The sequence below is a fragment of the Thamnophis elegans genome, chromosome 4, assembly GCF_009769535.1.
Source record: "Thamnophis elegans isolate rThaEle1 chromosome 4, rThaEle1.pri, whole genome shotgun sequence".
Taxonomy (NCBI): domain Eukaryota; kingdom Metazoa; phylum Chordata; class Lepidosauria; order Squamata; family Colubridae; genus Thamnophis; species Thamnophis elegans.
This window is the reverse complement of record NC_045544.1, coordinates 69,029,186-69,046,249: the sequence shown is the minus strand read 5'-3', so window position 1 is coordinate 69,046,249 and position 17,064 is coordinate 69,029,186. Positions and strand designations below refer to the sequence as shown.

The following is a 17,064-nucleotide window of genomic DNA, read 5'->3' as shown; positions in this document are numbered from 1 at the left end:
ACATAAAGATTTTAATAAACAGTGTTGAGAGATGAAAATTCAGTACAGATTATTATCCCTTGCTGTTAACTGTCTATGGAGATTCTCAGACATCCAGGTTGTGGTTGTCCCAAAGGTGTTGTTGTTTTTTTTGCTCTCCCCACCATTTTTTGCTTCCACAATTCAGCCAGAGTTGAAGAAGCTTCTTGGATGAGAAGCGAAATGTCTTCAAAGAATAATTTTGAAAAAAATAATAATTCTTGGATGTCTTTTAAGCAGTGTCTTTTTGCAGAACTCCCATATGTTTCCTAGGTTATTTATTTTTTCTTTCTTTCAATCATGTCTAAGAAACTGCCTGGACAAGTCCCTGCAGTTTTCTTGGCAAGGTTTTTCACAAGTGGTTTGCCATTGCCTTCTTTTTTTTTGAAAAGTTTTTTTATTGTTTTAATTAAACAAAAACACAAAAAAAGAATCATCCTTCATTACATCTTGTAGAAAGCGTGTCGATTGGTTACAAATACATTTCGTGCGTTTCTTCCACAATCATTACATATACTTCATTCATATTGTATTGTACATTTTAAATAAAAAATCTTTATGTATTTTACTATCAGTGTACCACTATTCTCAATAAACTACAATTATTTAAACGTGCCATTGCCTCCTTTTAAGGGCTGAGACAAAGTGACAGGCTCAAGGTCACCCAGCTGGCTTTATGCCCAAGGTGGGACTAGAACTCACAATCTCTAAGTTTCTATCCAGATGTCTTAACCACAACATCTGTTAAAATATTACTAAGCAGTAAATACCTCCACCACCAGTTTTTAAACAAGGTGACTATTTTTAAAAAACTTTTAAACTCATACTAAACAAATCTTCTAATAAGGAGCCAAGAAGAAATGATCACACAACCCAATTTTATTCTGTCCTCTTCACTTACATGCATCATGAGCATAGAAGAAAAAGAGAACTAAAATAAGACATTGTTTGGACTTGGTTCTTGTGAAGCATAAAGGGACAATGATAATGTCATCTGCTAGGTGGGTGGGGTGTCAAACCAGTCAGATTGACGAGCAGAATCACAATGCAAATCCCATCCCTTTTGTATTTGCCCTGTGACATTGCACACATCTAAAATGGGTATGGATTGTGCTGTGACAGTATAATGTTCCTTTTGTCATTTTTGACAAAAGCAGCCAAAGCTGCAGATGCCTATAAAAGGAGGTGCCTGTACAGATGGCTTTGAATGCTCTATTTCAGATTTTGCTTTTAATTAAATGCAATTAAAAGGATTTAAGACCACAATCTGAAAAGCAAAACTACTTCTATAGGGGTAAATCTCAACAGATGGACTTTGAAAATGTACGACTTTGAAGAATAATGATTTAAGAGTCTTTGGCACTTCCTATTAATTGAACAACTAAGTAGTTGACACAGCAGTTGGCAGTTCCTAGTCATTTTTGGCCAACCCTTAAAGAGTGAAGTAGGATTAGACCTAGTAAAATTTGATTGCAAGAAACGCCAAGGCTATTGACTAGACTGAGAAGTTATAAAAATATGCATGTATGTCCAGTGTGAGGGCTGATGTTGGTGAGACAGGAATAGCACTGTTTATACCAGACAGAAAGAACTGTTAGGAACATCAAGGAGATGCATTCCAGTCTCAAGGCTGTGAAGTAATGTCTCAGAGTCATTACTGATTCAAAAGAATAAGAGGCAAAGCCTTAAGATTTAACAGGATGGATGGATGGATGGATACAGCTTGGTTTTTATATTCTGTTGTTGCACTTTTGTTATTCTTATTCTGTTCATATTATTTTATTTCCACTATAATTACTTATCACTTTTGCCTTAATTACACATTTTAATTCTCTTCATGATCTTGCTTTTTCTTTTCTGCCTTATCAGAGGTGGATTCCTATCAGTTCGGACCGGTTTGGCTGAGTAGGTATTAACATGGCTGGCCACGCCCCCAAACTGGTTCTATCGGCAGTGCCATAGTCACTGCCATCTTGCTTTTTGTTCCTGCACAAGAACAGAAGTTTTTTTTACTACTGTGCATGCGTGCATTGCGCGCAATAAGCGCGCGCACACACACAAAGTGCGTCCCTGAGTGAACCGGCAGTAACAGAAGCTAGAACCCGCCCCTGTGCCTTAGCATGGTTCATTTGCTCCAGTTTGTCCATCTGCTTTGCTCTTAATACTTCTATTACAATTTCTCTTTCATGTAAAACTCTTTTAACACATTGTCCTTTTCAATTTCATTTTATCCATATAAAAATTGCTTTGCCTATTTCAAACAGTCACGTAGGAAAAAAGACTCCCCAATTCCTGGAATGACACAGTGTTCTATACAAAGCTTACCTCTTATTGCTGAGAGCTTCTTTCCCCACATTTAATGTGGTAAGCACAGTTTCCACTTTCGAGAAAGATGCATTCTTGGAACCTTAATGATCAAAAGATTAATATACTTTTCAATCTACAAGGACATTTTAAAGGCCTTCAACACTATTACAGTCCGAGAGGCCTATTTTCATAAAATGAACCCAAGAGGAGCAAACTCATGGCAATTTGTTATCTACTAATGGATGCATTAAGTTGAACTGTAATTTCAGATTCTATATTCCAAAGCTGATCTTCTTTCCATTTTGCATTAAAAACAGTGAAATTGCCCTATAAGAAATAGAGCCACAGCTGTTCAGCATCAAAGTCAGGTAGCAAACATGCTTCCATCAATCGCTTCAAAGCCCCAGAACAAATTTAGTAACTTCTATATTTCCGTTACTGGCACTCAGTGTTTCTCAATATTCCTGAATATTGGGCAATTTCATTTAATTGATAGCTATATTTTTAGCTGCTCTTTGGGGATGGCTGATTTTGGCAGCATACCTTTTGTTATTATTGCAGCAGCATCTTCCTCTTAGGGCAGGGATGGGCAAGCATTTCACAATCTTGAGAAAACCTCTTCGAGTAGCTACAGGATTTCCCCAATTCTTGCCTGTCAGATTTGCAAATGTCCAGATCCTTCTACAAGAGCAAATATAGTTGACCCTATATGCCTAGTACCAAACATGTGCTCTGATTCAAAAAATGGAGGGAGGGAGGATAGCTGTTAAACTTGCTGATGGCTTGCTTCGGTATCAGTTAAGCAAATATGGTATTGACTATTTTAATTCACTACCGAGAGAAGGAAGTTGAATGTCAGGGTTCCAAGTAATATACCCATAGCAAACAATACTCTGAAGCAGGTAGATTGATGAAGTATGGATTTATTGGATATATCATATTGGTACAGTTGTGGTGAAAACCAACTCTGAAGGTTCCCATGGTTTTCATCTAATAAAAGTTTTCCCTTTCCCCAAATTAGCAGTCACATGGTCCAATCAAGGTGCTATCTGGTCACTTGGTAACGTCACTCCTCCGTTCTCTGACCAGATGTTAGCATGTCCTTGGTTCCCAGGGAAAGTATTTTATTTTGGCTAAAAAAACCCAGCTATCTCTATTCCCCCTCCCTATGCCTAAGCTCCAGAGTGGCAACACAGTATCAATATGGCTTTAGTCAGGTCAGCTTCAGGGTTGACACTGAATGGATTTCTCTTCCCAGAAGAGAAATTCCACAAAAAGCAAATGAATCAAAAGGGATCCTAGTAGAGATTGGACCTTTGAAAGAAGTCACATTTGAGAAAAGTTATCTTTTGATATGATATTGCAAGAATTATTGATCCTAGCAAGCAATTTCATTACTTGCATCCGTTTTGGAGACGATCTGCGATAATATTAGTTCTTATACCACCTTTACTATTTTTACAAACAACTCAAGGCAGTAAACATATCCAGCACACTTTCCCTCTCCTATTTTCCTCACAAAAAACAACTCTGTGAGATGAGTTAGGCTGAGAGACAGTGGCTGGCCAAAGTCACTCAACTAATCCTCCACTTTCTTGCTTGGTCCCTTAACCATTAGGCCAAGCTCCTCAATTATTGATTCCTTTAAGAAAAGATTTAACTATGAGTTTAATAATCCCCCCCAAAAAATCAGAATATACAATTAAAGGGTGATTAGAGTGTTAATTTTAGAAACTTTTGAACGGACTGAGGACCCAAATAGACTTGAATTAACACTTTGAAATTAAGCATGAGAATCTTTGCCATAGGAAACTGCCTATGTTTATGCATTTGGGGGGGGGGGGGACTAAGATAACTTTGAAGATTGGACACAAGATTGGAAGGAAATAAATGCATCAATGCATCCACTGACAAATTTATGAATATTGGGCTCAGAAACTAATTTTAAAGTCATGTATTATAAATAAACTAGATGATGTCACAGAAGAGGAAAATGTATCATTAGAAAAGACCTAAATTGATTTAAGTGTGGATTAAAAATGAGCAGCTGTAAAAGATGATGAAAAAATATGAAATACTGGATAAACAAAACCAGGTTTCAAAATACATGCAAATATTAAACCAAAGAGCATCATTAATCTTTTTTAAAACTAGATTTAGAAATAGCAATAGCACTTATATTCACTTTTACAGTGCTTTACAGAAATCTCTAAGCAGTTTACAATGTTAGCATATTGCCCCCAACAATCTGGGTCCTAATTTTACTGACCTCGGAAGGATGGAAGGCTGCCAACCTTGAGCCGCTCATAATCAAATTTCTGGAGTGAACCCAGCTGCATTCTAACCACTGCACATGGCTTTTGGGCTCAAGGGGCTATTTTGACAAAAGACACAAAGAACATGATAAGAAAGTGTGTTAGGACATCATCTGAAGATTGTGGGAAGACAGGGGAAAGCATATACAGTTGGTTTATTTGATCAAGGTTAAAATAGATGGGTTGTTGCCTATCATTTGTAATGGATTTTTTTTTCTAACTAGGGCTGGATGTCGATGTTGTAAAGGTTTTGTGAACCTATGAGATAGGGAAAGAGAGATCATAAATTTGAATAAAATTAAAATAGTTTTAAAAGCTTATTTATGATCATTTTATTGGATTTTTTTACTGAATGAGTATGAAAGATGAAGCTTGGAGTTTTTCTTTAAAGGTAGAAAATGGGATATAAAAATAAAAGGAAATAAAATATTTATTTTGCAATAAACATGTTTTTATAGATTTTTGCTGATTAGAATAGAGCCATGAAATTTTAAAAATCTATTGATAGAGAACGGGTGGGATAGAATGAAGAGATGGTTTGTTCTATAGTTGCTGGAACAAAGAGGAAGGTTACCTTTTTTCTTTCCCTTTTTTCCTGCATTTATTTTTTATATATTTTACCTTTTATAGTTAATATTAGTTTTAACTACATAATATAATAATTATTTTTCACACTTGTCTTGACAATAGTACAAACTGAAAATAAACATGTTCTAGTGCTAGATACTGCACCCAATGCCAGAATCTGAAACAGGATGAAGAAATACCATCTGGTCCAGAGTCTCTAAAGAATCTTAGATGCCATTTACAAATATTACTGGTTAAGGGAGGTCAGATTTCCTTGTGTCAGATCCTAATTTGTGGTAGAAAAGCACATTGCTACTTAATCTCTACTAATGCATATGCTTTACTTTCAGCTCTGATGTTACACATTCCTCTTATCAGGAACAAGGCTGTCAAGCTTCATTCTTTTGTGGCACAAATGTTTGGAGTTTTTTGTGAATTGAGTTAAACTCAGAATTAATTTAATTGGCTCCCTTCCTACACTGAAAATAGGATTGCTATTTTATAAGCCATAGCACCTTTGCAGGTGCTTGACTTAAAGCTAGAGCTATGTAATGAAACCCAGCCACTAGTAAGATACAATCAAGTTTTGTATTGAACCTTATTTCTAATGTCCTCTTCCCTGGTTCTGCTAAGTAAGGATAGCTCAGGATGATTTAAAGGGAAATATTATTTTTCTTATTCCAAATATTATTACGAGGTTATATGAACTGTAGCAATACTGCTCCTACATATTGCTTTATGATTAACTTCCCTAATGCTTACTAAACAGAGAAAAAAAGAAAACTCATTTTTCTCCCAGTTTCTAGCCTGGTCCCTTAACCATTACACCAACACTTTTAGGACAGTTTTTTCCCACATTCCAGTTCTCAATTATATAGCAATTTAATTGTCAACAGGAGCTTAGTAGTAAAGATAAAACATTCAGATAGCAGCATTGTCCTACATATAGGAGCTGGTTTCCAACAGCTCATCAGCTCTCCTCCCCACCTCATGCCTCTGAATTCCAGAAAAAAAGTATTGGTGAATATAATTCTGTCAGCCAGTCTTAACACTCAGGAGCACATTCACGACAAGATAGTTTTAATCTTTTCCCCCCTATGCCTGGAGTACCAAGGGTTTATAGGCTTGAGCCTTCCTCTTTAATCATTTGGAATTTAATCCTTTTGAGTGATTCTTCCTGCATCCTCTTTTTTTGTAGGAAATAATTCACTTATACATTAGATACTCTGGAGTGTCTGTGTCTTCTTTCCTTGAGTTCCTTCCCATCACTTCCTGAATATAGCTTCAACTTTTCCATGTTTGTTGTTTTGAAGTTCTGCTTTGAAGAGGAGAACATATTGGTGCAGGAATCTAAATATTTATGAGGTATTGGTATCATGCTCCAATGCTTTAAGAATCTTCTGAACAAAATTGAAGTGTGTGAATTTCATGCCTGGATTGACTGGATTAATGAGATCCACAACACTGCTTTTTTCCTAAACTCACTTCCACTGAGGCCAGTCTCACAAAGAGCAATACAAGCAGAAATCTTTTGTTAAGAGTCTAGTTAAAAGTGAGAACATTGTACCTGGCTGTGGTAATATCAAAGACTATCAGACGGTTGTAGAAAGAATGTTTTAAGGAAACTGTTCATTTTCACGTTACATTCTGTTTGTTGCTATTGCTGAGGAACAAAACAGTCAAACTTATCATCAGACTAAACAAAGGGTGCACGCACACCCACCCACACTCCCATAAACAAATGGAGCATCTATTCCAGAAAGATGATCTGCAGAAGAAATGTTGAGTTTTTTTCTTGCAAAGATCAATGTAGGAGAAGGAGAAGCAGAGCTTGGGGGAGGAGTCAAGAGAGGAATCAGCCTGAAGTTATTAGTTTCTACAAGAGACCTTAAATTCCATTAGCGCCAATTTCAAGTTCACTATTAGTTGACTAGATTCTTATGTATAAGCATAAGTAATAAATCAGTTTAAATAGAACTCAACACATGGCCCTGATTCTTCACTGCCGACAATCCAGCAATGGAGATGTTCTTTGAAAAACTGTTAAATTCATGATTATTTGTGCTCTGTGATAGAGAAAATATATTGGTGTGAGGATAATTCAAGTTGCTTAGTTACCAAACCACAAGAAGATTAAAATTGCTAGAGAGATTATTAGGTTTCGATGGTACTAATACAATCCTATTTTGAAAGATTGGGCATTTTTTATGGATAAAGGGACTTTTGTTAGATTCAAGGATAGGACACATGCTTTTAATACTGAAAATCTGTACACATACTTGATAATTTTTACAACTTTCCGTATTCTGCCTTTGTTATTTTCAAATAGTTTTCCATACATTTCTTCATAACCAAAATGTAGAAAACAGAGAAATTATAGAAACAGTTTGATTTATACTGAAGTCATGATTATAGATTCTTTATTTCTTTTAGTCGGCAGTTAATTAATTTAACTAGTTAGGCATATCACCAACCACTGAACCCTTTCTCAGTTGATCAATGTTTTCAGAAACATTCTCATTAGAACTGGAGAACATTTTACACAATAGTAGTTAATTAGTTCTTAAATCCCATTCATTGTTCTAATTAATTTCATTTTTATTAGATATGAAATAGATGTCTTTGAATGCAAGATTTGCTAAACTTCAGAAAACAGAACCCTGAAATCAGAAACAATCAAAATTTTCAAAATCATTGTGGAAATTAAAATAATTAGAAAGTTGCCAGAGTTCTATCAGATGGTTGGGAGGTAAATAAAGATCTACATAAAAGTAATATTATTAGTTGTGGTAATTTCACAGATGAGGTTAGCAATTCATTATAACAGCAGAAATTTAAGAACAACACAAATGAGATACGTATAATAATAAATGCAGAAGAAACTTCTCAACTAACCTAAAAAACTAGCGTTAATAAGAAAAAAAATGTTTTAGTATTGCAGCTTGGTAAAAGTATGGAGAAAGTTGGGCATACAATAAGAATTAGATATAATTTGAGTTTCACAATTTATCTCCCATCATAATCCACTGCATCTTTTGGACTGTAGGGAAATACAAAGAAACTTTTGCACAATTACTTGGTCTGATGGTGCAAATTCAGCTATAGAAGTCATGACAGTGCGAAATAACTAAATATATAGTCCTGACATGCAATAAGAATTCTAAATTGTTCTTTAAACAAACAGTCCAATACTGAGGATTACATGATAAGCTCAATTGCACCAAGACAATTTTGAAGAACATAGTTATTCAGAATAATATAGCAGAGGATAAATCTAAAACAAGGATCTGCAAATTGTTTTTGAAATTATTTGTATCTTGTTAAAATGTCTTTTTAGAAAGTTAAGTAGTGGAAATAGATCACTGAATTAATTTTGACTTGCACAACAGAAAAGTATGTTACATTTTATGTTTCAACATAAAATGGTTGTCTAATGTTGAAGAAATTATTTCCTTACGAAATACATTTCAACATTGTAATCTTAAAATATGAAATAGAAATATTCTAGTGTCCTCTTATTTACTGATCACCAACAACTGAATAAACAGTAAGCCTTCAGAGTAGAGGCTAATTTGTTTACTTGACCTAAAACAGAATATTTCTAATATTCGGTAAACTTGAAGCTAGTTTCTCTGTGGTTGTACTGTAAAACGATCTTGTAGTCTGGAGTAGAAGCCTAAAATTTCTCACAATAAAATATCTCTGAAAAATTAAAAGACATTCAATATTCAGTGTTTCAAACAATGCTTACATCCAACACACAGTCACAAACCAATTGATTTATTCACTACTAGATGATAATCAAGTTTTCTGGATATTTTTCATTTTTTTTTCTATGATAAATAGTTTTGTGGTTTTTAGCAAAAACCTGCAAATTTATTACAGTATAGGATTGGTGAGCCAGAGTCCCATTCAATAGATACATGAAATATAATCTCCAGTTTTAAAGCATTTCTTTAGAAGTGAAGCTAGTACAAGATAATATGAGGATGCTATCTTCATTTTAGCTACAGAATTACTGCAATAAATCTTTTTGTACCATAAACTGTGGCTAAGCAAATAATTTGCAATTAATATAAAAAGGAGAAAAATCCAAGGGGATCAAAGCAACCACATTAGGAATATAGAACTTTCTGTAAAATTTCATCCCAAAAACAGAATCTTAAAGACTTCATTTTGAAATGATTTCACAAAGAAGCCAAGGGAGTGGAAAACCACTCTACTTCCATTCCAAATCTTTCTTTTTATTTGATTGGTGTTACAATTAAAAAGGACTCAATGTGGAGTGTTACATATTCTTGGTGCTTCATGGTGCAACTAATGAAATCCCTGAATGGATATTGCTTTACCTTTGATTTTAAAAAACTAACTTAAGAAAAGCTTTAATTCCACTAATGATCACAAATGACCAAATGAACAGCAACAAAAGGAACAGAGAAGAAAAATGAAACCAAACTACTGGCAAGTTCATAATACATACATAATTTGTGGGTTGATGACACTGATTTCAAATGTACGATAAAGCCCACAACACTTGATTACTATGAATATTATTGTGATTTTTTTTCATGTTGATCAACTTGCTTCAAAAGGTTGCTTTCTGTTGTTTAAACTTGCATAATAAACATGCAATGAAATAATTCCTTTTAACATTTTTCTGCAGTGTTTTTGTTTTCATACAAAGATTTCATAAAGTTACAGTGCTGCATTACAGCATTACCAAAATAAGTGTACGAGTGAAAGAGGAAGATTCTTGTGAATTTAACTTAATGACAAAAAACCCAACTACTACTTTTTATCCTGAGACACGCCATCATCTAGTTAAAAAGGTGTGCACAACCAAGTCCCACCCAAATCCCTCCAAAAGACAAAATAAATATTAAATTGGGAGGAAAGAGGGGACAGATAAACAAAATATAAGATGTCATCATGCACTCATCTTCTGCATAGCTCAACCTACATATAGTAAGGCACTATTTCCCCACAACTTAGTGTCCCCCAGAATCCTTTAAAGCCCTATGCAAACCACAGAATTCCTTCCAGGATGATGAAATAAATGACTGAAGAAATGTGACTATCACATTATTCCACATGTGTTCTCCTATTTAAGGAAGTCATCAGGCTGTCTTAGAAGGAAAAATAAAATCTGTCACAAGTCTCTTTTTGTGTAAATGTGTTCATGTGACATATGGGGATTTGTTTTGTGGGATTTTTTTCCCTTCTCTTGCTAGAGTTAAGTTCTCATTGTTCTTAAAGCAAAATCGGAAGAAAAAGAACAGAGGAGTCATTAAAAAAAAGGTTTTGCTGCTCCAAACAGCATCCTGTTTAACGGGTCTGGAAAATCTGATGATTGTTCCCAAGGGAATCGGGAAAGGTGTTGATGGAATCTCAAGGGATGGTCCTCAATTATAATTAGTTTAGCTGATCTTCATACTGCTTTCGGAAACAATCACCAGCAGGAAAAAATTCCCAGCATCGTTCTTGATACATTTTCCAAACATATGACTCCTGCAAAACACAGAAGGTAACTTTAGAACCTCTTTCATGCCATCTGGAATTTTTCAACTCTTACGGTAAATAATTTTGAAATGATCATAGAAGCTTTGTTTATATTCCAAACTACTGTACGTAAGACATGGCTTTATGTTTCAGTTGCAAATAGGCCCTCTTCCTGTACGCCCTCAGGATATCATTCAAGGTTTTTTCTTTCTATTAAAATGAAGCTGAAAACAGAAACTATTTGCAAAAAAAAAAAAAAAAAAAGTTTGGCAAACTCAAAGAGTACACCACCTGTACAAAAAGGGGAAAAAAGAATTTAGATAAAACAAGGTTCAACTTTATCCTCCTTGATTGTGCTATCAGTACAATTGGTCCAGAAAAGACTGTCTTCAAATTTAATTGGCAATGTAGAATTGTTACATAATAAGACTCAAAGTGTAAATAGTTGATGATAAACAATCAGTTAGAATAAAGTTGTACAATTGAACAAGTGATAGAAGCAAAATTATGAAGAAATGAGGCGGGGGGTGAGGAACATTTCATATGGATACTCCAAAAGTACAAGGCCTGAATTGAAAATATCAGGGTGCATCCCTAGTAGTTTTTATTTGTCTGCTTTTCAAATTTTTATTTTTTCAAAAAAAAATTACGCCGCATAATTTAGTAGGAACAAATCTATGTAGAATACGTAGAAGTGTTTAAAGGAACTTGATGGAGACCTTTGAGAAGCCGCAGCATGATGAGTACCAGTTCTTGCCATGAACTCTTGATATGCTATCCAATCAGTCCTAACCTGAAGACTTTACCTCAACTTCTAGCAGAAAGCCTCCCAACATGTTACACCATCAACCATACCCATTTCAACTGATAGCTTCAAGCAGTGCCTTCATTCCTGCCTTACCTTGGCTATCCTTCAAAAGGGCCAAATCTATTCTACGCAAGAATAGAAGATCTACACTTCTCAGGTCCAAAGGCTGCACTTGGGAGAGCATTTTGCCTTCGCTGGCATTTTAGAAAAGGCCATAGAGGTTTCCTTTGAGAGGTGCCTGGAGACAGATGCAGCAGAAACCAAAGGCCAAAGACCACACTGCAATGCAACATCATACCCTCCAGCCATGGTCCCCCAAACCACGCCTTTTCTTCTTTTTCTTTTAAAAGAAGCAATTGTAGGATTTCCTTCCACATACAACAAAACAAAAGAATAACAAGAGCTGGGAGGGACCTTGGAGGTCTTCTCGTCTAATCCCCTGCTCAAGTAGAAAACACTATACCATTTCAAATCGTTGTCCAATCTCTTCTTAAAAACCTACTTGTTGTAGCACCCACAACTTCTGAAGACAAGTCATTACACTGATTAATTGTTCTAACTGTAAGTTCTAGATTAGTTCTCCACTTGATTAGTTTCTATCCATTGCTTTTTGTCTTGTCTTTGGTGCTTTGGAGAATAGATTGCCTCCTCTGCTCTGTGGTAGCCCCTTAGACATTGCTATCATGTCATCACCAGTCTCTCTTTTCATTAAATTAGGCATATCCAATTCCTGCAACTGTTCTTCGTATGTCTTAGCTTCCAGTCCCCTAATCAGCTTTGTTCCTCTTTTCTGCATTCCTCCTAGAGTCTCAACATCATTTTCATATTGTGGCAACCAAAACTGGATGCAGTATTCCAAGTGTTGTCTTACAAAGCATTATAAAGTGGTACTAACACTTCACGTGATCATGATATATTCTTTTAGGTATTATGATCTGGAATGTTAAGAAAGATTATTTGATCTGCATATATCAAGCCTCCAGTTAGTTCAGATGTACATTGTACTATGAAAGTATCTGGAGTGCTGCCATTGCTTGAATCATTAAGATAGATGAAAGAAATACAAAAAATACAGTTACAATTTTAATGATCCATATGACGTTGACTTACTTGACCAGTGTGTTCGGTTTCATCTTTATTAATGAGGTACATCAGAAAAAATCTGAAATAAAGAACAAAACCATGATCATTATTATTGATAGCATACAAAATAATACATGGACTATTTCTTATAAAATTGGGATACGTAAGTATTTTGAACATTTTACAAATTGGTTGCCTGAGTTTAGTTCAGACAATCATTGAAGTTTGTTGGATCGGAAATAAGCTGTATGTCTGTGGATTCTTTCCTCCCCTCTTCCCATCAAACTTTCTTGAACTGGACTAATTAGATAGTGCTGTTTGAAGAGAATTCTCCAAACTGAGATGCTAAAACAAGATCTAATTTCAGATCAGTAGAATTCTCAAGAAAGTACAATCAATAGTATTATAATTCATTATAAAAATTAATGATAACACAATCCAAAAATAAAGTAAATCAGACATTCTGTAAGGATTTGCATACTGTATGTAATGTAATAGGATTTAATAGGATATATTTTCTGAATTGCCAGTATAGCAGTCTTTGTGTTGGAGAAATTTTCTAGATTTCCAAATCCAGTCACCAAATTTACAACATAATTTCAGATATACAGTAAGTGTTTTATCAAAACACATAAAGGCACACACAATTTACATGTTGCTAACTATACAATCATTATGTCTAATATACTCTTTATATTTAGAAACAAATTACCACATGTTATTTGCAAAATTACAAGTTGCTGAAAGTCTATCGTTCAAACTTCATTTCCTTAAAAAGGTCACAGGAGGTTAATATTGATTAGTTTACATGAAAAATTAATGTACTTACAGATAATTAGCCAAGTTGTGCTCCTGTAGAGTATGTGTTTCAAAGCCATGTGGCACTGTATCAAAATAATCATTACCTATTCCACAGATAAAACATTTAGTCTAAAAAGAATTTAGAAAGATATATATTGTTAACATATTTGCTTCAATTTCATCCTGTGTGTCTATGTACATGCACATATTTGTGAGAATTCCATACTTTTCAAAAATGGTTTTAAACTTGAGGCTGGCATTTTTTTATCATTCTGTGTTTGCATTTTAGTTATTTCAAACACAGAACAAAATGTCCTTATCCAGAGACCCTCTCTGGGGGAGATGGGTGGTATGTGTGTGTATATATATATAATACAATATAATATATAAAATGGCTTTATTTTAAGTATACTGCACTATTTTGCCATGTGCTGCTGTCCTTTGAATTTTCTTTCCTGAGTCAGTGCAGCAGCACTGACAAATCCCATCCCTAATCAGGCACATACATGATTTTTTTTAATCAAGATTGCAGCCATGACTATGATCCATCTGGATCTTTCTGACTGTCCCCTCACCTCCCCTTTGCAATCCCCATGCCCCTTCTGCTAGAGGCTGAGCTTGGAGAAGTGCCCTGGGATATAGATTTGAAGCAGAAGGTATTTAGACAGCAAAGTCTCACTGAGAGAGACATTCTAGACATGCCTACTTTGGATGATTACTTTAGAGAGCAAAACTAAGAATGACTTTGTCATTCTTCAATGTTGAAGTCATTGGGTAGTTTGGATAGTATGAGAAAAACAAAAGAGAAAGATGTTCTGCAATGTCTTTTTTTTCAGCCCACTTTTGAGTTTAAAAGAAACAATTCTCCACCTCACTCCAGAAAGATCACCTGCTTGCCTATTGTATTGACAATGATGGTGCTTCATAGATAAACACGCACATTTAAATATTATTATTTAATAGTATTTCCTATTTTACATAGAGGGCTATCTTACTGGCTTCAAAGTTTGAAGAAGCAGTACAGGAAGAGTATATACACTTTTGAATTTTGGTGTTGGAGAAGACTCCTGAGAATACTGTGGACAGCCAAGCAAACAAACCAATAGATCATTGAACAAATCAACCCATGAGTTCTCACTTGAGGCACAAATAACTAGGCTCAAATTATCCTACTTCAGGCACATTATGTAAAAACCTAACTCTTTACAAAATGTTGGGAAACATGGAAGCAAAAAGAAGAGGATGACCAGCAGCAAGGACCCAGTGTACCATTGGAAAACCTAAAAGACCAATTTAGGTACAAATCAATATGGAGAAAATCTATTTAAGTGACTACTAAGAGTCCATACTGACTTTATAGCACATAATCATATCAAATCTAATTTCATGCACAGCAGGGAAGCAGTTCAAATTACTCTGTAGCCTTCGGCATCTTAATTCTACTCTTAATTAAAGAGGAAGCTATTTTCTGGACACTATATGGAGTAGGTGATATTTTGCAGAAATATTTATGGATCAAAAGGGGAATACAGAAAATCATTACCTCCATGTCTTCTTTAACTTGTTCTTGCTGATCTCTTAATTCTCCAAATGCATCAATAATCAAGCCTGGCAATAAGGTTATAATTTAAACTTTTGAGGAACTAGGACAAAAACTGCCAAATTAATGCTAAATATGAAGATTCATGCTTTACCACAAAGTGCCATGCACCTTTGAATATATTTGGTGGAGATTTTCAAATACAAATAGCCAGATAGTATGCTGCAAACAATTAGATACAGTATTCACAGCTTTACTGAACAACCTTGTACCAACCATTTTTTTGTGATATACACTGAGTTTTGAAAGCAGTTGCAAACGGTCATGTGTATTTTGGTGTATTATTATGCATACACAGTTTCCCCCATTTTAAGAGGCCACTTGTCATCCATGATAAATGGGAAACTTTCTGTAGACCTTGAGAAGGTTGGGTATAAATTGGAATACAGATGAGGAAAAGTGCACTTCTTGACAGATTTGGTGGCAGATTTCATGACACTCAAAGAACAAAAGAAAATTCCGTCCTGTTTCAATAATTAAGGAGTTGCAGCATTCTATCTAGCAGTCTGGCAGTATTCCCCAAAATTGCGAGAATGGCCCAATGGGAATCATCCTTACATTATGATCAAGTCTTCCCAAAGGGAACATTTGAAAGGGGAGGGAGGATTGTGAAGGAAAGCCTTTGCTACTTTATTTATAATGGTACTGACTACCTTACCAAACTGTAGAGGGGGGGGGAGGAGAACCCAGGTCATCTGATCTGATACATGAAATTACAAAAATCTCTAGCCTGAAACCCAGTACTAATTTCAAAATAGACTTATTACCTATGTTTATTCAACTTATTTACTGTAAGAAAAAAAGAGGACTCCTCACAGATGGTCTTGTTTGTCATTTAAATCAAAGTTTCTTGATACAATTAATTAATAATTAGAGAGAGTGTGTCTATGCATGTGTGTATGCTTATGTATATCTTTGTGCCTATGTATGTGTACCCCTTTTCAATGTCATCGCTTCCTTCCTGTCAACAAGACTTTTTACACAGAAAGTAAACATTGCAGTTGCTAAAGGATACACCATATGATAAAAATCTTATTAGTGGTATGGCTCAAAATCAAGCTTGAACAATGCAGAGGATAATAAAATTAAAGGCAAATTCATTTTTTTAAGTAAACTTTGCTTTTCTAATAATTTGCATGCAGAAGTGAAAATTTACATAGACAGAATCTGAGCAAAAGAAGATAGAAATATAGAAAATCTTTATGTTTCTTCCACAAGAGAAAAGAACCAGTCTTCCCCATTTTAAGAAATTTGACTTAGAATGTATTCCTTTTTTTTTTTTTGGGGGGGGGGGGGAATCTGCTTCAAAAGGGATTGAGTAAAGGACTCCAAAAATCTTTTCCCACCAAGAACGAAGGAAATAACTCTAGAATTCATTCTAGAATTTGCCTTTAGTCTTTCACCTGAGATTATTATGTTTCAAAGATTGAAGAACATAAGCAATTATATTAGGTACAAGAAGTTTACATATTTCACCATACATTTCACACTGTGAGAAAAAAATAGATGTAGATTATCAGTTAGGAAAGGGTGATTTTGGTAGTTATAAAAAGCATTTAAACTGATAAAAATAATGGAAACATACCTTGTATGATAGCTAGTAGAATAACAATTACAAAAAAGAAAAATGTAATATCAAAGATGATTCGATATATTTCATATTCATCGCCTGCAGGATCTTCAATTTCATCACCAATTCCACCACCAGCACGTACTCCCACATACATGTGAAACATATAGCACTATAAGCAACATGAAAAAATTATCATAGTTTAAAAAGTACATTTTGCATAACCTTTTATTTTTGTAAATCTTTATTATATTTACATAATATTTATAGTTTATTTGAACGGAGGGAACTCAATTCTTGCCATAGTTCAGTTAGTCTTTTAATTTTTTATCATCAAACCTAGAGGTACTTGAGTGCTTGCAAATAGAGGAGTGTGTTAAACAAAATCCTTAAACAAAAGAATCAATATTTCAGAGTTTTGAAAAATAACTGCCAAACCACACTTACATTTGACTTACTGCTTGAAGTAGTAAATCCCTAATCAACTTGTAACTAC

The 17,064-nt window shown here is 34.7% G+C and overlaps 1 protein-coding gene across 1 annotated transcript in view; it reads right to left on the bottom strand.

Annotated features, from left to right (window-relative positions):
- Positions 1 to 10,499: 10,499 nt before the first annotated feature.
- The window catches only part of RYR2 (ryanodine receptor 2), a 202,481-nt gene continuing 195,916 nt past the window's right edge, over positions 10,500 to 17,064 (bottom strand). Inside the window, exons 101-105 of the mRNA XM_032216038.1 lie at positions 16,584 to 16,740; positions 14,942 to 15,006; positions 13,427 to 13,527; positions 12,625 to 12,676; positions 10,500 to 10,715 (exon numbers count right to left, since the gene is read on the bottom strand). Coding sequence (XP_032071929.1) covers positions 10,620 to 10,715; positions 12,625 to 12,676; positions 13,427 to 13,527; positions 14,942 to 15,006; positions 16,584 to 16,740 — 471 coding nt within the window. The 3' untranslated portion in view covers positions 10,500 to 10,619. The remainder of the gene's footprint in view (positions 10,716 to 12,624; positions 12,677 to 13,426; positions 13,528 to 14,941; positions 15,007 to 16,583; positions 16,741 to 17,064) is intronic.